General features: G+C 38.7%; 1 protein-coding gene across 1 annotated transcript in view; it reads right to left on the bottom strand.

Annotated features, from left to right (window-relative positions):
* LOC124711736 (alanine--tRNA ligase, mitochondrial) overlaps window positions 1-20,826 on the bottom strand; it is an 89,355-nt gene extending 68,529 nt beyond the window's left edge. The window contains exons 1-6 of the mRNA XM_047241948.1: window positions 20,363-20,826; window positions 13,300-13,473; window positions 13,070-13,215; window positions 6,740-6,934; window positions 790-934; window positions 539-675 (exon numbers count right to left, since the gene is read on the bottom strand). Of these exons, the coding sequence (XP_047097904.1) occupies window positions 539-675; window positions 790-934; window positions 6,740-6,934; window positions 13,070-13,215; window positions 13,300-13,473; window positions 20,363-20,530 (965 nt within the window). The 5' untranslated portion in view covers window positions 20,531-20,826. The remainder of the gene's footprint in view (window positions 1-538; window positions 676-789; window positions 935-6,739; window positions 6,935-13,069; window positions 13,216-13,299; window positions 13,474-20,362) is intronic.
* Between the last annotated feature and the right edge of the window lie 1,549 nt (window positions 20,827-22,375).

Here is a 22,375-nt window from a genome sequence, read left to right as displayed (position 1 = left end):
GTTACAGAAGATGCATCAAGAATGCTGAAGACCTGATGAGTAGATCAAGTAATTAATAAAAAGGTACTGAGCTGAATTAGGGAAAAAAGAAATTTATGGTACAATGTGATTAAAAGAAATGATTGGTTAATAGGGCACAAACTGAGACAGCATGGAATCATCATGCCGATAAAAAAGATAAAGTGTGAGGCATAAAAATTGTAGAGAGGGACCAACAGATGAATACCATAAACAGTTTCAAACTGATGTAGGCTGTAGTAGATATTCTGAGATGAAGAAGCTTGCTCAGGACAGGCTAGCATGGAGAGATGCATCAAACCAGCCACTGGACTGACCACCACCACCACCGCCACCACCACCACCAACAACAACAACAATAAACAAACAGCGGCAGCAGGAGCAACAGCAACAATAACATCAATGACATTTATAGAAAGAATTACTTTACCTGAATGACAACATGAAAAATCCTTACTTTTGTTATTCAATAATAAATGTGGAATACATCAAATCAAGTATTATCTACATTATGCCTTACTTGTGATGAGGAAACACACCATCTGCAATGGCAACTGTCGCCATACGACAGTGATCAGCGATGATACGATATGCAGTATCAATACCAGAAATGTCATCTACACCGAACAAACCACGGTATGCGGGTGCTCCAGTTATCTGCAAAGACACACTGTCTTGAAAACCAATAGAGTCTGTCTCAGATTACAGTCATTTGGTGTCTAGGAAAATATAATTTATTTACATAAAACTATGGTTTCAGACTTTTTTTACCTTCTGGATAGCAGAAAATAGAGGCAGAAATATATCAGTATCATAGTTTGAACTTTTATTCTGAAGTACTGCAACAAGCCGTTCAAAACCCATACCAGTGTCCACATGGTGTGTAGGTAACTTTTCTAATGTACCATCTGATTTCCTGCAGAAGAAAGGTTACTGAAATAATTTCAATGTAAAATTTTCTGTCACATCATAATCAAATTATTATCTGAGGTTGTAAATGTGCAATTTTTTTTAGGGTTTCATATCTCAACACAGGTAAAACTGGTACCCTTACAGCAGCGCTTCCCAACCTTTTCAGCTGGCGGACCCCTTCTACAGTCGAAAATACATGGCGGACCCCTAGTCAGTCAGGAGCATAGTAACTTTAAATTTCAGAGCGAAACCCATGGGAACTGAACTGAAAGCTTTTTAATGCAAGTGCCACATTTCCAATGACCCCCCCCCCCCCCCCAAAGTATCAATAGTCTTTGGAGCTTCTTGTGATTGTTCTTCCTTTGGTCATCCTCCCTCCTCATTCATTTCAACTGGAAACTTCCATTGTTGTGAAGACGATGGAGAAACCGCACCCTTCTTCAATGATCCCGACTTCAGCCACGGATCCATGTTAGAAGTAATAAACTGGTCAAAAATCGACTTATGAAATAGGTAGTGCACTGACAAAGCAAGTTTAACATTTAACGATGCCTGGGGCCGCATACGTGCCAGCGAGCGCTATGATTGGTCGACAAAGCTCGCTCCGCGCATGCGTAAAAGGTTTCAGCGCATCTAGCGTCGTGAGCCGGGGCACAAACGACCCCCATATTGTTGCGAAACAGGCTATCAGAGAAGCCGCATTCTCTGGCACTAAACTGTGTAAGCGTTCTCACTTAGGAACCGCAAAAGCTGCTGGGGAATACGACCTGAAGTAAAAGTACACATTTTTCACACGAAAAAAAAGTGGTGAATTTGATTTTCACATCTTTATTCAATAATTTTACTCATTATTTTACACGATTTTTGAAAGGTGGCCACGGACCCCCTAGAAAGAGCCGGCGGACCCCTAAGGGGTCCGTGGACCACAAGTTGGGAAGCCCTGCCTCACAGGATCACTTTATTGCCTGTTCATATCTGTCTGTCTATCCATCCGACTGTTCAAAATCATCTTTCTCAGGAACATAGAGACATATCAAATTCAAATGTATGTCACATATTAAGATCTACAATCCCCTGATGATGTAAAAAACTTAAGCTTCTTAGTCAATGCAATCAAAAGATGTGGCAATTTATTCCACACATTTCGATATTCTCAAATACGTTCATCAAAACCTAAAGGATACTTACCATTGGTGTAAGAATCATGAAATCTGGCAAGAAGGTTTCGCAGTATAAGTGGAGGGAAAAATCAAAAAATTGTTAATCTGTAATTATATTAAATGGAAAAATATTTCTTTTGTCATTTGTTATACTGTGCAAAAACTCTCACCTTGTGTCATCCAAATTAAAGAAATCATAATCATCTCAAAGAATACTGACTGCAGCAACTTTAGTTTTCAAAGCATGTCATATAGGGCCATTATTATATAGTACTGTGAGAGCAAAAAACCTATAATGGTACAAAATTTTCTAGAAACAAATTCTCTATTTTTTATGAGAAAGAGTAAAGTTGTTAATTGATAGGGACCAGACAGAAGTACCTCTTAATAGGCTATTTTCCTCTGTTAAAAAAAATATGGTTCATATTGTTGTTATCTGGGTGTTTATAACGTTCAAATTGCATTAACAGCCAATATTCTCATAAAATATACCTTATTTTTATGTAATTACAGATTAAAAATCATTAAATTTCAAGATACGGTCACATGATCAAAAATGCTCTGTTATTGGCTGAAGCTTTGGTGATGTCACAGATTAGGAGTAAGACTAAGCTGTACGTGTGTTAAGGAGTGTTAGCCTAAGTTACTAGGATTTTACATACTTCTTCTGCAAATAGTTTAGCTATTTAGTGATGGAAAACACATTTACAACTTTTAAGTAACAATAGAAAGGAATTTTGTGAATGCTGACAATGGAAAGCTTACAAAAATTGATGCATTTATGCTCCACTCATTTAGAGTGGCAATATGTGCAACAACAGACATTGTTTTCCAGGAATTGTGGAACTTTTGCAAGTGGGTCTGTATCTTATACCTAGATCGTCAATTATCAGTCATGAAATATGACACAGGGCACAATACAGTTGTTCTTGTAGCAAAGCTTAGGGCTGACCTCCAGTATACAAGGTATACAGCAGAGATACCCCCAAGCAGTAAGCACTCTGTGGCCAAAGTTGCCACAAGTTTCCCTGATTTCCAGACAAGTTTTAGTATTTTTCCCTGACAAATTCTGAGATCTAAAAAATATGCAAGGTCTTCTGTATTTTTTCCCCCATGTGAGCAAGAATTTTAAGTACTAATATCAGCATCTTTTGTAATGAACTCTTTTTCGATGGAGAAAACATACCAAATGGTATGTGTGTATCATTAAGACCACTGTTGTTTTATTTCAATCAAATGAAACACATTTGGTGACAAAAACAAACCTTTCCCTGGAGTCACAATACAGGTTTAAAATACCTTCACCGTTTTCAGAAATAACCTCAGAAAAAAGTAGGTCTCTTGAAAGAAGTGTATAAGGCAGGGAAGAGCTGAAGAAATCAACACCACAGATGAATGCCATTAAAATATTGGTTCTACCAAGTTCATTATTGTCGATTATTACCCACTGTGTTATGTCTCTTATTTACAGATATTGTGTGATTTTTCTTCCGAGAAGTATACGAGTACATAGCGTACAAACTATCAGCAACTGCCAAAATTTTCTTCTTCTTGTCGTCCATACTTTCTAAAACTCATATAAACTACAATGAAGAGGCACAGAAACTGGTAAATCTGCCAAATATCATGTAGGGCCACCACAAGCACGCAGAAGTGTCACAGTGCAACATGACTCAACTAATGTCTGAAGTAGTGCTGGAGGGAACTGACACCATGAATCCTGCAGAGCTGTCCAGAAATCCATACGAGCATGAGGGGCTGGAGATTTCTGACCAGCACGTTGCAAAGCATCCCAGATATGCTCAATACTGTTCACGTCTCGGGAGTTTGGTGGCCAGTGGAAGTGTCGAAACTCAGAAGAGTGTTCCTGGAGCAACTCTGTAGCAATTCTGGACGTGTGGGGTATTGCATTGTCCTGCTAGAATTGCCCAAGTCCATCGTAATGCACAATGGACCCAAATGGATGCAGATGATCAGACAGGATGCTTACATACATGTCATCTATCAGAGTCGTATCTAGACTTTGAGGGTCCAATATCACTCCAACAGCACACACCTCACACCATTACAGAGCCTCCACCATCTTGAACAGCAGTCCCCTGCTGACATGCAGAGTCCATGGATTCATGAGATTGTCATTGTCAGAGTCGTATCTAGGCGTATTAGGGATCCCATATCACTCCAACTGCACACTCCCCACACTATTGCAGAGCCTCCATCAGCTCGAACAGTGTTCTGCATACATGCAGGATCCACGAACTCATGAGGTTGTCTCCATACCCGTACATGTCCATCTGCTCGATATAATTTCACATGAGACTTGTCTAACCAGGCAACAAGTTTCCAGTCATTAACAGTCCAATGTCGGTGTTGACGGGCCTAGGCAAGGCATAAAGCTTCTTTGTGTTGTACATGAGTGGGCCTTCGGTTCCGAAAGCCCATATCGATGATGGTTTGTTGAATTGTTCGCACGCCGACACTTGTTGATGGCCCAGCAATGAAATCTGCAGCAACCTGCAGAAGGGTTGCACTTCTTCCACATTGAACGATTCTCTTCAGTCGTCATTGGTCCCATTCTTGCAGGATCTTTTTCCATCCTCAGTGAAGTCGGAGATTTGATGTTTTACCAGATTCCTGCTATTCACGGTACACCCATGAAATGTTTGTACGGGAAAATCCCCACTTCATCGCAAACTCGGAGATGCTGTGTCCCATCGCTCATGCACAGACGATAACACCACATTCAAATTCACTTACATCTTGATAACCTGCCACAGTAGCAGCAGTAACCGATCTAACAACTGTGCCAGACATTTATTGTCTTACATAGGCATTGCTGACTGCAGCACTGATTCTGCCAGTTTACATAACTCTGTATTTCAATACACATCCCTATACCTGTTTCTTCAACCTCTGAAAATCAGATCCAAGCAAATCACTCCTCACGCCTACCTGCCTCTCGTCAGCAGCTGCTAGGCTAGCGGCAAGCAGTGGCAGCACTGACTACAAGCTGAGGGGAGTGGTAGGAAGGGGAGAAGCAGTAGGAATGAGGGAGTAGGGAAGTGGTGCACATAATCAGCTGTGCCCAGCCAGTGACAATGCATGACATCTCAATAACAAACCATTTCATCTACTGAGACTTTTTTTTGTCCCTCTGATTTCCCTGACACTTTTGAAAATCCCTGATTTCCAGAACTGGTGGTGCAATGGATAGCATACATGACTACGGATGAGAAGAAAACAGACACGAATCTTGGAGGGATCGTAAATTTTACACAAAATATGAAAATAGCATTAGTGAAAACTCATTGTAGCAGTTCTTTCGATGGACATAACTTCACATTATTCTTAGTCGATAAATGGACAACTGAGGATAAATGCATCTACTCTGCTTACAAACAATTACCTTTTCTGGAAAGCACTGCCAATAGTGAAGATATCACCATATTCCCACAGTACAACGAAGTATAGAACAATGAGGACAGATACAAAGCATGTACAACATGCAGGCAACACAAATGTGAGGACTGTGCTGTTGTGTGTGTAAACTAACATCATGTCTGAAGCAGACTTTAACTTCATTTTATGTAAGATGGATCTTAGTTGGGGGGGGGGGGGGGGGGGGGGGGGGAAAGCAGCAGCATTGTTTCTGATAAAGTAAAAAGTGTGTGGTCACATCAACTAGAAAATATCTTTTTGAACATGACGTGTGAACAGCTATTGCAAATGTAAGAACATGTAAACACCAAGAAAAACACAATAATAGTCTGTTTGTAATCGGTGTGGTGAAGTTTTGTGACTGCGATTTGGTTTTCGTGTGAAAGGCCTGTTGATCTGTTCTGTAAATAAGTGAGAATACTGTTGTAGGCTAGATTTGAACCAGCAACCTATGGATATCATCTTTTTAGATTCAACAATCCACCACTTTACCAACTGAGCTACCAATGGTGTGTAAGGAAGCAGCTATAATGATAATTTCGTCGACTAACACTATCCTTCTTTGTAACAGTGGGAAAGCATATCTCGGGGGTAAATTAATGTTAATTCCAAAGTTTAATACATTTTTAATTAAGTGAACTTTGGCATCGAAGTGGTGGCAATTTGCCGGCACAGTGCAACCAATTCTTACACACCTCCTCATTCTCTTAAACATTCAAAAACAATTTTTAATAGTTTTTATGGGTGTATTTGTACAATGTGGTACTACACATCATTTGCAATCCATTTTCCAAAATGTAAACTCCGAAACAAGACATCACTGTGCATTAGCTTTATGATACTAGTAGTAGCAAGCTTGCCAGTGACGTCTCAGGCATCACAAGACTCGTACGGAGTGTTCTAGTGGGCTTTCAAATTATTTGAATTTCACTTCCATTTTTATAAAAGAATATTGAAATTCAAGAGGGGAAAAACGTGTGTTATGAGCATAAAATGAGATAATTAATGGTTTAAGAAGATTTCCAGAAAACAGCCAAACACCCCATTTCACATAAATGAGAGTATCTCAATATCTGCATTAAACATAGCAAAATAAATAGAAAAAGGTCTACTTAGGATCAATTTTTAATGCCACTTTTGTATTCTGTCAGGAACAAAACTGAGTTTCCTTATAATTACCTTGCAGAAGACAGTGATAAAGCTCATCTCACCTATTGTATTGTATGAACACCAAATTCCATAACTCTGTCACATCAGAAAAGCCTTTATTAACACGGTTTTGCACGTCTTTTCTGCCATTTACATGATCAATATGAATCTCAGTGCATGGACCACATGGTCCAACTGAGCCCATCTCCCAAAAATTATCTGTTGTCCCAAATGGTAAAATTCGATTTGCAGGTATTCTGAAACAATAAAGGACATTTGCATTACATATAAACATATACTATCAAGAGCATATGGCCTTAACATAAATGTCACTCATCAAAAAAACTGACAATTAAGTTTCAAAATTATTACCATCTGATCTACATATTACTATAACAGTAAAGCTATGTAGGGTTTAAAATGAACTTGTAACTAAACTAAATTTCTTGAAAGCAGGATGCAAAATGTTGGAGATTCATTGATAAAACTAGATGTAACTTCACATGTGACCCAGAGAAGTTTGTTGGAACCCTTTTTGTTCGTGTGGTATGTTAATGAATACATTATCATGACAGTGATCTTACATATGGTATAATGTAAATTTATGACTAAACTGGGCATTTCTTCATAAAGAGGATGTAGCATGTTATTTCAGATGGAGAGTCACTGATAGATGTACATATAGCTTCAGGCGTCTCCTAGAAAGAAGTTTGTTGGCACCCTTGCACATGGCAGACAACATTAACAGTAATCTCAGACTTTCTGCAGATGGGATACTACCTGAAAAAAGCTACAAAACATCCCATCAGAATTTGATACGATTTCAAAGCCATACAAAGATTGGCAATTTGGTGGAATGCAAAACTATGCACCTCACAAACCACAGGGTAGTAATACCTTATGACAAAACATCGATGAGCCAAAATTGGAATCAACCAACTCAAACAAATACAAAGGATGAAACAATTTTTATGGATATGAAATGGAACAATCACATAGGCTCAATAGGCTGTTACTCAGGTAGATGGGTGTGTGTGGACTGCACACAATCCAAGCCAGGTAATGACAGCTGTAGGAAACCCAGAAGTATCAGTGTAAGATCAAAAGAAATGCCTACCACAGGTGAAAGCATTAAAATCCTAATGGTCAACTGCTGACACATTCGCAACAAAGTGCCAGAGTTTGAAGTACTCATGAAAAGCAATGAAGTTCACATAATACTAGATACAGAAAGCTGGTTGAAACCTGAAATTGATAGCAGTGAGATTTTCGGAGAAAATCTAAGTAAGTATAGAAGGGATAGGCAAAGGGGAAATGGAGGTGGTAGATTTGTCGCAGTAGACAAAAAACTCAAATCCACCGAGATATAGAAACTGATGCCACATGTGAGACTGACTGGGCAAGACTCAGTATCAAGGGCAAGCAAAAAATTATAATAGGGCTCTTTCACTGACCGCCAGATTCTCCTCCTGATGTAACTGAAAACTTTAGAGAAAATCGTAGTTTGCTTGTACATTAGTTCCCTAATGATACGTTGACATTGGAGGACACTTCAATCATCCAACAACCAACTGGCATAATCATAGTTTTGTTTCTGACAGGCATGATAAGACGACCTGTGAAACATGATTAAACGCCTTCTCTGAAGACTAATAGAACAGATAGTTCAGAACCCCACCCATGATTGGATCCTTCTATCGCCCACAAGACTCGCCTCCTGATGTAACCAAAAACTGTAGAGAAAACTTAAGTTCACTTGTAAGTTCCTCAATCATAATGTAACACTGGTGGAGTTTTTAATCATCCAAAAATTAATTGGGAAAATTACAATTTTGTTAGTGGTGGTTGTGATAAGACATTCTTCGAAACAGTAAATGCCTTCTCTAAAAATTAGCTAGAATAGAAGGTTAGGTACTTCACTCATGATGGAAACACATTGGATCTAATGGCAAGATGCAGACCTTATCTATTTGAGGATGTCCACATCAAAATTGGTATCTGTGGCCATGACATGGCTGTGGCAACAATGATTACCAAAGTACAAAAGACAACTAAACTAAGCAGAAGATATGTATGTTGATTAAACTAGATAAAAAGTGAGTAGCGTCATCTCAGTGAGGAACTTGAAACTTTCACCATAGGGCAGGAGCATGTAGAGGAACTTGGGCTCAAGTTTAAAAGAACAGTTAACCATGCACTGGATAGATATGTACCATGGTATACAGCATTGTAAAGAACCTTCTAAAGAAACAGAAATTACTGCATAATAGGTGTAAAACAAAGCGTAGGGGATAGATAGAAAGATGCTGAGTGAAACGTGTTTGGATGTCAAGAGAGCAATAGACGATGCCTTCAATGACCACTGCAGCAGAATATTGTCAAACGATCTTGAACAGAAGCAATGAAATTCTGACCATATGTAAAGGCTGTTAGTGGCACCAAAGTTAGGATCCAGCCCCTAGCGAGTGGGACAGGAACTGAAAATGAGTGTAACAAATTTCAATTTGAAAGGCTTAACTCCATTTTCAAAGTTTCCTTTACAAAGGAAATCCAGGAGAACTGCCCCAATTTAATGCTTGTACCAATGAAAAGATTAATGAAATAATTAAACAATGGAAAATCCAGGCTGAAATGTACCAATATTGTGAAAAGGAAAGTTGCTACTACCAATACAGCAAAAATGCTGAGTTGCAGATAGGCACAACAAAAGGACTGTCACAAATATAGCTTTAGCCCAGTGGGGCCTTTGTCAAAATTAGACAACACACACACACACACACACACACACACACACACACACACACACACACACACACACACACGACTGCTGTCTCAGGCAACTGAGGCCACACTGCAGTGCATTGAAACACTGCAAAAAGAGGGGAGGGAAATTATTAAAAACAATACAAAAAGAATGTAGAGTAGCATGTTACCTTACTTAGGAGTATAAGGATAAAAAAATCTCAAGTTAACCAGTGGACTCCCCTATTCGTGGAAGTGTGACAATAACTTCACCAGGTATTGCAATGTTCTCATAATTACATAAACTGAATCAGTTAGTACATCAATCAATATATGCACTGTAGAGGGATTGTTGGTAAAACTTGTAGTACCAATATGCAGTACTACCACAAGAAGCAAAAGAATTGTTCTCCTCTACTATATACACTGTGTCCCATTTATCTTGACCACCACAAAACTTATCCAGAAGCAAAGCAAAAAACATATCAGGCATATGTCATTTAAGTAGCACCCTGTATTTTTTAATTGGTGATCTACTTCCTCTTCTCCTCAAGACCTGCTCAAGAATGTAAACATGATGCTATTACAAAAGTAACACAAAACTAACTTCGACTCTCCTGAACTTGCGCACAGTACTGGTAGCCCTGGCAATTAACTCGCCCACTTGCTGGAGCTGTAAACGAGTAAACAAATGAAAACGCAAGCAAAATGCACATGGGTCATTCAGCCAACTGTCTTCAGCTGATGGTTTGTGTGAGAATAATGTACATCAACAAGAAGAAGATAGAAATCATTATACATTGTTTAAAAGTCGTTTGGTACAGTACTACATGTATTTATTCTAAATAAGAAAACATTAGAGCAATTATTGTTCTGCTGACGTATATTCTCCATAGATGTATAACAGTTCCACCTTGTCTTTGTTGGTGAACACTGTACGCATAAATCTTCAACTGAAGACCCTTGACTGAATGACTAATGTATATTTTGCTTGTGTTGACTTGACTTGTAAAAAGTTGAAATATCTATGTAGTATTAGCAAAGACCCACAGACATGACCATTTTGATGAATACTATAAGCTTACAAAAAGACTTACGGTAAGATTGGTCCCCCCTCCCCCCCGTGAAAACACTATTGCTCAGTTATCAAATGAAATCAGGAGAAGATAATAAATGAAGAAGCACGAAAATCATCAAATAATAAGTTTAAAGTAAATAGTAGAGTAATATGAGGTCCTGTTAACAGTACTTTCAACAAATATTTGACTGGCGTATGCCAGAGGTTTACACGAAATAACGTGACCTTCTGCAAGCTCAGCAGCTGCTTAAAAGTAAGCAAGACTCCACCATTAACTTGTGTTATTTGTAGCCTACAACACAAGAGACAGTAAAAGTAATAAAAGAAATATAATAATAAAAACTCCACTGGCATAAATGGGTGTTCAAATAAAATTTTAAAGTTAACAACAAATGAAATGGCCAAACCACTCTGCCATTTAGTTAATTCATGTCTGACAGAAGGTAGTTTTCTAGCTAGCACAAACATACCGAGAGTTTTACATGTGTACAAAAACTGGAGATCCAATGTGCTCTGCCAACTACAGACCAGTTAGCCTACTCCAAACCTCCAAAAAAGTTTTCAAAAAAATAACACACATTCCATTCATTTCATATTTTGAAAGAAATAGCATACAAAGCCAAATGTGTAACAGTCTTTTTGTTGTGCCCGTCTGCAACTCAACATATCACCTTTACAGTGAGTAGCAATCTATCCTTTTCCTGATATTGGTAAGTAAGCTGTTTAGTATTTCAAAAGCAATTGCCATAGCTGTTAATACATTTATTCCACTACGAAATAAGATGGTCAGTGCCTTCATGAAAAAATGTTTACAGCTGCCAATGAATGAATAAGTAAATAAATAAACTCCAGCAAGTGGGTAACTTATACTACTCCAAGTAGTGTGTAAGTACAACAGAATCAAAGTAAATTTTGTATCATGTTTTTAATAATGACGTGCCAATTTTAGTATAGTACAAAATGGGGTACACTACTCGAGCACAAAGGTGTTTAATGCACTGCAATTGGATTTAAGAAATCTTACCAATGTAATGCCGTATTTTAAGAATAAACTCGAGGATTATCTTCTGCAAAACTCTTTTTATTCTGTTGATGAAGTCTTTAATGTAAACATTTCTACACTGTAACTTAGATATGAACATTGTACTTGTAATATTTGCTACTGCGACTGTCACAGAATACAATAACCTGTCAGCATGGAAACTTTTGTTCAGGCTAAAGTTGTACTTCAACTCAAGCAAATTTATATCTTGTGATGTGGAATTGTAGTTTAATTGTTTTACACCTCTTTTCACTGTAGGAAATGGCTAAGCTCATAATTATTAGCATATTTTGTACCTACACACATATTACAATTTGTATCTATTAGCATCTATAAGTACTGTCCTCTTGTGTAATTATGACTCTTCCCATACTCCCGCAATTCTCTCTAATACTAGATCAATGGAACACAAATAAATAAATAATGTGGATTCATTTCCAAGTGATGAGTACTCAGAGATGATCTGAGTAAGATAGCTGCAAAACAACCAAATTTATTTTTTACTTATAGCAAACTGTTATAACACATGGTATACAACTCTGTTTCAGCAAGAACTGCTAAGGGGGTCTGGATTAGGATATCAACTCACAGTATCTGCAATCATAGTCACCACACCCACAGTCACACAAGTGTGCCCCATTAACAATACCGTAGGCCCCAAGTATAAAAGATAGAACAACACTGCAGGTATTCCTAATGAAATAGTGTTTGCACTCCAACAAGTTGAGATTTAGAGTCACTTCCAACAATTGAAAAACTGGCATATGGAGAGATGTAGTTAACTCCATATTTGTGCATGAAATATTATATTACAGCGGTGGACAGAAGGTGTGGGCAAAAATCAGGACAGGCAGGCACAAAATCATTCTTCAATGGCTCAAAAGGCACGACATTCAGTTCCTCAACCTTCTGCACTATTATTATGTTTTTTTCTTTTCTTTTTTTTCCACTGATGACAACACCTGCTTCCATATACCTCACACCACACTGCCGGTGACATGTTACAAGGTGACGATGCAATTAAAACTCTGGGACTAGTAAGTGCACTATGGCTGAATACTATTGCACATATGACTTAAAAGGCATAACATGTTTCGTGTGGTTCCTTCTGTGATTGTTCTAAGAACGAAGAGTGCTACTCTTATTGAATCGCACATTGTCCACAACTTATCCATATCATCAATGGATCCAGTCCATTGGAATGCTGATTTTTTGTAGTATACCGGTATTGCAGATTATCTGAAAGTATACACTCCTACGAACATCAGGATGAATCAAAAGTTTAACTTTACGTAATGTGCTAGATGTTTGGACCTGTGTACAAAATCGTACTGAGTACAGTCGTTCACAAAACATTTAATACTGGGCTTATTTTCATGAATATAAGATGAAATTTTTAGAAAAGAAAATCTGCCTTAAGCAGCAAGGTTGTTTTGTTGCTCAGAAGCAAACATGGTCCAAAAAATGTTTGCCCAGATATATTACACACAGCTAACTTAAAAACTATGTATTCTACATATTGAGCCATACCCCAATTTCCTCCATATTTCATAAGTTTCTGTATCAGCACTCAGCCCCAATTCCTCACTTCCACCGAAGTAAGTAACATACAACTGGTCACGACTTACGCCATAAGGTCCAGTCAGAAGCTTCCACGCTAGTTCGCATGCTGTTTCCTGGGATACAGAAGGAGTTACAATTAATTAAACTGCAGCATACAAATAATGTTATAATTACAATATTTTACACGTAAGAGGTACCTTGAAATAATCACCAAATGACCAGTTTCCAAGCATTTCAAAAAAAGTATGATGATGTCCATCAGCACCAACTGCATGCAAATCATTGTGTTTTCCACCAACACGTATACACTTTTGACTATTAGCTGCCCTTAAGCAAGGAGGTGCAATCTGGCCCAAGAATATTCCTTTGAACTATAAAGGAAAGAGGAACATGAATATTGCATTGTGATGTTCATTTGGTGAATGGGGTAGAAAAAAGTGTTACTAGTAAATGCAATTAGTTGGACAATGAACCATATCTTATACTTCAACAGTAGATTTAGATGTTTATGAATAATTTAAGCTCGCTGCTACAGTAGGTAAATGAATTGCTCCCACATACATTCATATTTCTCCAAAGTAAGTCAGAGAGAGAGAACAAAATTTTTAGACTCATACAATGAATAATGTATCACTTAAATGATGACAATGTGGTGAAGTGTGGAAATATGCACTGTTGAAATTCAATCATGGTTTCTTACTGTAGTGACAGGAGTTACACAAACCATTTAAAAGGATGAAATTGAAGAGACCAGCCACACACAATTATTAACATTTTGTTTTTAAATACAATATCATTGTGGGTTTGCAATGCTATTTTCCTGTACTATGACTGTTGTCTAAAATAGTGACCAGAGTTGGTATACGGTACACATTTATCTTAAGAATTTTCCACACTGAAGTTTGACAGAAATGGGATGTATTCAGACCCAGAATGAGATCAGGTTGTTGCAGTACAGTTTGTTGGTTCAAATGGCTCTGAGCACTATGGGACTTAACTTCTTTGGTCATCAGTTTCCTAGGACTTAGAACTACTTAAACCTAACTAACCTAAGGACATCACACACATCCATGCCTGAGGCAGGATTCGAACCTGCGACCGTTGCGGTCACGCGGTTCCAGACTGGAGCGCCTAGAACCGCACGCACACAACGGCCGGCTACAGTTTGTTGGAATTAACATATCTAATACTATTTATGTTTAACTGCATTAATGAAGTGTGTGCTACTGGTCATCAGCTTAGACTCATGATGAAAAGATTTCATGGAACGTGACACCATATATGGACAGTGTATTTGAGTTTTGGTGTACTATTTTGAGGATTTTGGAGTAAGCATTTTGCTTGAGATCCACCCTGTTGTGCTAAATATCGATAACAGAGGAGTCTGTTATTTATAAAAGGTCACTGCTTGTATTGGTTGTGCAATGGATCCAATAGTGAAGTTTTTACAGTCACCACTTTTCTTCAGAAGTATGTGTTGGTGGAATGTGCTAAAACTGAAGAAAGTGGAAAGCCCTATGAAAATGGCTGCAGCATAGCAGTGATAATTTCATCCAATTTTGTTGAGATGACAGGTTATGACAACTGATTCGACAGGGAATCTGGTCCAATAAATCTCAGCAGGCGATTTCTGATATCATTCATTTCACCTCTTATTTTTGTTATCGTTCACCTGTGTTGATTAGTGCCCCGGAAACGGGTGTCAGTGACTGTTCTGTTAGTGACTGATTGGGAGAGAGAGGGTAAGAAGTATTACATTCTTAAACATTTTTCTGTTTGTTATGGTTTATATCTAGGAGCGGATGTTTTGGAGACAGTAGGAGGGATAGCTATTTTGTTTGGTTGTATTCATTTTTTGTGTAGTTTGACTCTTATAACGAATGGTGTTTCAATTTCTGCTTTTTGTTTTTCACTAATCTAGATGTTTCAAAAAGATAAGCAAGTCAGGTGAACTGATGTCAGCAGTAGTCTGTGGGCTCTTAACGACTTTTTCAATAGAAGAAATATATGACTAATTTCAAGGATAGCTACTTGAATTTTCAGTATTGCTATTTCGTAAGACAAAAATCCGAAATAAAAGACGTTCTAAAACATGTTCTTTAACTTACAAAGACACTGAACCATCGAAATGACAGTTGTGGAGAATTCTGTAGCACTGTCCTCCCCCCGTGAACCATGGAACTTGCCGTTGGTGGGGAGACTTGAGTGCCTCAGCGATACAGATAGCCGTACTGTAGGTACAACCACAACGGAGGGGTATCTGTTGAGAGGCCAGCCAAACTCGTGGTTCCAGAAGAGGGGCAAGCAGCCTTTTCAGTAGTTGCATGGGCAACAGTCTGGATGATTGACTGATCTGGCATTGTAACACTAACCAAAACGGCCATGCTGTGCTGGTACTGCGAACGGCTGAAAGCAAGGGGAAACTACAGCCGTAATTTTTCCCAAGGGCATGCAACTTTACTGTATGGTTAAATGATGATGGCGTCCTTTTGGGTAAAATATTCCGGAGGTAAAATAGTCCCTCATTCAGATCTCCGGGCGGGGACTACTCAAGAAGACGTCGTTATCGGGAGAAAGAAAACTGGCGTTCTACGGATCGGAGCGTGGAATGTCAGATCCCTTAATCGGGCAGGTAGGTTAGAAAATTTAAAAAGGGAAATGGATAGGTTAAAGTTAGAAATAGTGGGAATTAGTGAAGTTCGGTGACAGGAGGAACAAGACTTTTGGTCAGGCGAATACAGGATCATAAATACAAAATCAAATAGGGGTAATGCAGGAGTAGCTTTAATAATGAATAGGAAAATAGGAGTGCGGGTAAGCTACTACAAACAGCATAGTGAACGCATTATTGTGGCCAAGATAGACACAAAGCCCATGCCTACTACAGTAGTACAAGTTTATATGCCAACTAGCTCTGCAGATGACGAAGAAATTGAAGAAATGTATGATGAAATCAAAGAAATTATTCAGATAGTGAAGGGAGACGAAAATTTAATAGTGATGGGTGACTGGAATTCGGTAGTAGGAAAAGGGAGAGAAGGAAACGTAGTAGGTGAATATGGATTGGGGCTATGAAATGAAAGAGGAAGCCGCTTGGTAGAATTTTGCACAGAGCACAACTTAATCATAGCTAACACTTGGTTCAAGAATCATGAAAGAAGGTTGTATACATGGAAGATCCCTGGAGATACTGACAGGTTTCAGATAGATTATATAATGGTAAGACAGATATTTAGGAACCAGGTTTTAAATTGTAAGACATTTCCAGGGGCAGATGTGGACTCTGACCACAATCTATTGGTTACGAACTGTAGATTAAAACTGAAGAAACTACAAAAAGGTGGGAATTTAAGGAGGTGGGACCTGGATAAACTGAAAGAACCAGAGGTTGTACAGAGTTTCAGGGAGAGCATAAGGGAACAATTGACAGGAATGGGGAAAAGAAATACAGTAGAAGAAGAATGGGTAGCTTTGAGGGATGAAGTAGTGAAGGCAGCAGAGGATCAAGTAGGTAAAAAGACAAGGGCTAGTAGAAATCCTTGGGTAACAGAAGAAATATTGAATTTAATTGATGAAAGGAGGAAATATAAAAATGCAGTAAATGAAGCAGGCAAAAAGGAATACAAACGTCTCAAAAATGAGATTGACAGGAAGTGCAAAATGGCTAAGCAGGGATGGCTAGAGGACAAATGTAAGGATGTAGAGGCTTATCTCACTAGGGGTAAGATAGATACTGCCTACAGGAAAATTAAAGAGACCTTTGGAGAAAAGAGAACCACTTGTATGAGTATTAAGAGCTCAGATGGAAACCCAGTTTTAAGCAAAGAAGGGAAAGCAGAAAGGTGGAAGGAGTATATAGAGGGTCTATACAAGGGCGATGTACTTGAGGACAATATTATGGAATTGGAAGAGGATGTAGATGAAGATGAAATGGGAGATATGATACTGCGTGAAGAGTTTGACAGAACACTGAAAGATCTGAGTCGAAACAAGGCCCCAGGAGTAGACAACATTCCATTAGAACTACTGACGGCCTTGGGAGAGCCAGTCCTGACGAAACTCTACCGTCTGGTGAGCAAGATGTATGACACAGGCGAAATACCTTCAGACTTCAAGAAGAATATAATAATTCCAATCCCAAAGAAAGCAGGTGTTGACAGATGTGAAAATTACCGAACAATCAGTTTAATAAGTCACAGCTGCCAATGTTGACTGGAATACTCTCTTTCAAATTCTGAAGGTGGCAGGGGTAATATACAGGGAGCGAAAGGCTATTTACAATTTGTACCGAAACCAGATGGCAGTTATAAGAGTCGAGGGGCATGAAAGGGAAGCAATGGTTGGGAAGGGAGTGAGACAGGGTTGTAGCCTATCCCCAATGTTATTTAATCTTTATATTGAGCAAGCAGTGAAAGAAACTAAAGAAAAATTCAGAGTAGGTATTAAAATCCATGGAGAAGTAATAAAAACTTTGAGGTTTGCCAATGACAATGTAATTCTGTCAGAGACAGCAAAGGACTTGGAAGAGCAGTTGAACAGAATGGATAGTGTCTTGAAAGGAGGATATAAGATGAACATCAACAAAAGCAAAACGAGAATAATGGAATGTAGTCGAATTAAGTCGGGTTATGCTGAGGGAATTAGATTAGGAAATGAGACACTTAAAGTAGTAAAGGAGTTTTGCTATTTGGGGAGCAAAATAACTGACGATGGTTGAAGTAGAGAGGATATAAAATGTAGACTGGCAATGGCAAGGAAAGCGTTTCTGAAGAAGAGAAATTTGTTAACATCGAATATAGATTTAAGTGTCAGATAGTCATTTCTGAAAGTATTTGTATGGAGTGTGGCCATGTATGGAAGTGAAACACGGACGATAACTAGTTTGGACAAGGAGAGAATAGAAGCTTTCGAAATGTGGTGCTACAGAAGAATGCTGAAGATTAGATGGGTAGATCACATAACTAATGAGGAGGTATTGAATAGGATTGGGGAGAAGAGAAGTTTGTGGCACAACTTGACTAGAAGAAGGGATCGGTTGGTAGAACATGTCCTGAGGCATCAAGGGATCACCAAATTAGTATTGGAGGGCAGCGTGGAGGGTAAAAATCGTAGAGGGAGACCAAGAGATGAATACACTAAGCAGATTCAAAAGGATGTAGGTTGCAGTAGGTACTGGGAGATGAAGAAACTTGCACAGGACAGAGTAGCATGGAGAGCTGCATCAAACCAGTCTCAGGACTGACGACCACAACAACAACAGCAGCAGTTGGGTTGGGTTGTTTGGGGAAGGAGACCAGACAGCGAGGTCATCGATCTCATCAGATTAGGGAAGGACGGGGAAGAAAGTCGGCCGTGCCCTTTGAAAGGAACTATCCCAGCATTTGCCAGGAGCGATTTAGGGAAATCACTGAAAACCTAAATCAGAATCGCCGGATGTGGGATTGAACCATCATCCTCCCGAAAGCGAGTCCAGTGTCTAACCACTACGCCACCTCGCTCAGTTTTGTAATAGTTAACCAAATGGCACTGGTAATGTAATGGGTAACAGAACAAAATGAAATCTTGAGTTATATGGAAAAAGCTGTCCATAATACATGAAGTATTTATTGGAAGCAAGCTATGGCAAATGAAATGAAGTCACTACAATAATATGAGACATGGAAATTAATTTGCTACCAAAATGAGTAAGAGACATACTATCCAAGAAAGTATTTTGTGTAAGGATTAATCCTGATGGGAATGCTGAAAGAAGACTTTTCATTAAGGGGTTTAATCAACACTGTGGTGTATACTCTTTCAGTCCGGTAGTTAAGATGAGCACAATGTGTTCAATATTAAGTGTTTCTGCAACTGAGAAGATGCATCTGATATAAACTGATGTGTCTGATGATTTCTTGTGTGGAAAGTATAGAGTAATCTATATACAACAACCAGAAGGTTAAGATGATGGCACCTGGAGAATTTGCAAATTAGGTGAATTTGTATGGACATAGGAAGCACCAAGATGGAATACATGTTTTGAAACATCTCTATCACCAACAGGTTTCAAGGCAAATGATATGGATCCATACCTAGATTTTAAGGAAGAAAGCGACACAGAACCATTGATCATTTTTTATGCAGATAGTACATTGGTTATGGTAAGTGATCACCGAGATGGCTGAGAGTTCAATGAAGAGCTGAAAACAAAATTCAAGATCATCATGTAACCTCTGTCGTATTTCCTTGGATTTGAGACTAAACACTTTGATGCTTGAGCAGTCAAGATAAATCCACAAGCTTATGCAAGCAATGTTCTAGAGAGTTTGAATTCTCACGAATCTGTTTCAACACCTATTGAAACCAGAAAAAAACAAAATAATAACTTTCCCTATGGAACAGTAGTTGGAGATCAATGTGGCTGATGCTTGGAACGAGAACCTATTTCACTCCCAGTGTGTTTCCCATCTATTCTCCCATGTCGCTGTTATATGTGAGCTGGATATAATCTGTCATCCACATCTGGACAGTAGTGTACTAGATAGCTACATTTATGTGAACTTTGGAGAACGTGCAACAAAACTGGTCGCTCAACATCTATACATGCAGGTGAAGCTATATCCTGGCTCACCCAAAAGCAGTTAATGATGCCATATCTTCAACTGATGAGTTTGTAACTGCAACTGAAGCTCCTAACAAAATAATTTATCTACCTAGACTGTCTAGATGAATGAGAAATCTGACAAATTCCAGTCCTCAAGGTTGATAATATAGCAATAGTGAGAGTTACACAGAATCCTGAATTCCAACAGCACACAAAACATAATGTGTATTTTTTTATTTATTTATTCGAGGAAAAAATAATAGACATTCAGCATATTTCAACTGAAGCTCAGCTAGCAGCTATACTGACGAAGCACCTGACAACACCACGACTGTGTATTACACATCTTCAACTGTTTTAAAACAATGGATGATAAACTTCAGTGCAAAATAATCTGCAAGTACAACTTACTCTGAAAATAATTATTTATTCAAAATACAAGTTAAAAAATATATAATTTTACAATCACCACATCGTCCAGGTATAGCACAAGAAACTAGCAAAATGATTATTTCATTTTCTTGACATGCAGTGTTCCAGTTGCAAGAAAAGAAGCTGTTCAATAAAGTCACAGAAATAGTGCATTTAGTTGTATTCAGTCGTAGGATAAGGATGCTAAGTCATGACAAGGGCAACAAAAAGAACAATTATAGGAAGAGCAGAGTAAACTACGCTACCTGATTCATCCCTGCGTTCACAAATGGAACAGTTGGATCACAGAAAGGTACAACAGGACTAGACCTTATGTGCTTATGATTATGACCCCTGACAAAGTAGTTCATAAACATTTCTCTCGCAGTCTTGCAGCTGGGCAAGCTGCTGTAATAGCGACTGTGTGACATCATTGCACGAAATGTTTGGGGAAACTTTCAAGTAGACTCGGGAGATAGACTATCAAAATTATTTCGAACACTTTGCGTCTTTAGTGATATTATCCGGAATCGCTCATCTTGAATGTGAGGCATCAGCATTCTCTGTGCAATAGTTTACTACTGTTAACATCTAAGATCATTTCTTCTGCAAATCCATTACAAAACTACATCTGCCGCCTAAGTGCGCCTACATGCCTTTGTACTTCTCTAGATCCCTACGAACAACTTTTAAAACATCACGAAGAAACAAACAATAATACACCAAAGTACTTCACTACCAACAAAACCAGCGATCATTGAGCAAGGCCAACAGCGGGAAACGAGACAAAACACGTTACTAGATCCACAAGCAGTTGTCACACGTACAGAAACATTCCTCGCGCATCCACAAGTTCATGCATGCTTCTCCAAGCATCAGTTTCTTTATACCACAGGATGTCGAACTCAGGCGTCGACGTGGTGACTGGCAGCCTTCTGCCTCTATTTTATGGAAAGCAGAAGAGGAAACATGATACGTGGAGTAAAGAGTGGTTAAAAAAACGAAAATAGTATTTGCCGTACTAAATGAGGTGTAACCTCGTGACTGGGTTGATTATCTAAGGATAAATGAAGAAACGTATTTGAATCTTCTGTCACTCGTTACTGATTTGATTAAGAAGCACGATACAGTCATGAAAGAGGCTGTAATATCACATGAAAGACTAAATCCAGGTTCACACACGCAACAAAAGTGTCGCCACAGCTAGTGGCATACTGCAGTTGCAAGTGCGAACGTCCAGTTTTTAGTGACGCAACTTTTGTCTCACCAGAAGAAGTTCAGCTCGGTTGTACTTCGTTGCGCCACTTTCCTGCAACCACCGCTTCCTGGTGGCAGTATTTCGAAACACGACCATTCTGTTGCAGTTATGATGGTGTAATTGCTGCCGAATACAATTCGATTTCAGAGCTCTTTTTATTTCATTTCTGAAAAGAGTGAAAAGAATGTTGGGCAGGTGCACTTTCGCAGCTACTAGAACTACAAGGCTAGCAACGTATGTTTCATTTATGCAGCACTGTGTGTGTGTGTGTGTGTGATGTATCCTACAACCTTAAAGGATTATTGAATAAATAAAGAAACTTAATATATTTAGCTAAAAAAGCGAGTTGTATATCTTTCGTAATTTTTGAGACCAAGCATTATATAAATTGTGGGTTAAACGCAGGAAATAGTTAAAGAGTATGATGTGGCAGCTGTTATATTAAAAGTTTCAACGAATATATTGAGATTCTAAAATCTTGGAAGAATGACGTTTCTGTCGATGATATTTACATTCCATTTCATGCCAGTTGTTGGTTGATTTTCCACTGCTGACAGCATTTTCGTCTCTGAGTGTTATTTCTTTTATAAATGTGTTTGTTTCCCCTGATTTATCCATGTGCAAAGTCTATTGCAGGATGCAGAACTTGGGTCTCGTCTTCCTTGTATTTAACTCTTGTCACAGCTCTAAGGTCATAACTTGCATTATAACATTTATAACAGCCCATTTGATTTCAATTGATACCATATTGAAAGCTGTGCAGCTATGTAGAATTTATGGGGTCCTGTCTGAACGGTAGCCATGATGCCACTACAGCAAGCCACAAGCTGTAGCACCACATTAGATCCCTGTGTGAACTTGGCTTAACGACAGGTTCACACGTGCAACACAAGTATCGCCACAGGTAATGGCATACAGCAATTGCAATGCAGTTGTAAGAGGTCCGAGCAGATGTAATTTCGAAGTATTGCTCATGCGCTGCCTGCGATATGCAAGGTCTCTGACCAGAGAGCAGTGTTGA

Source organism: Schistocerca piceifrons, chromosome 8 (assembly GCF_021461385.2).
Source record: "Schistocerca piceifrons isolate TAMUIC-IGC-003096 chromosome 8, iqSchPice1.1, whole genome shotgun sequence".
Classification (NCBI taxonomy): Eukaryota; Metazoa; Arthropoda; class Insecta; order Orthoptera; family Acrididae; genus Schistocerca; species Schistocerca piceifrons.
The sequence above is the reverse complement of the archived record's forward strand: the minus strand, read 5'-3'. Positions and strand labels throughout refer to the sequence as shown.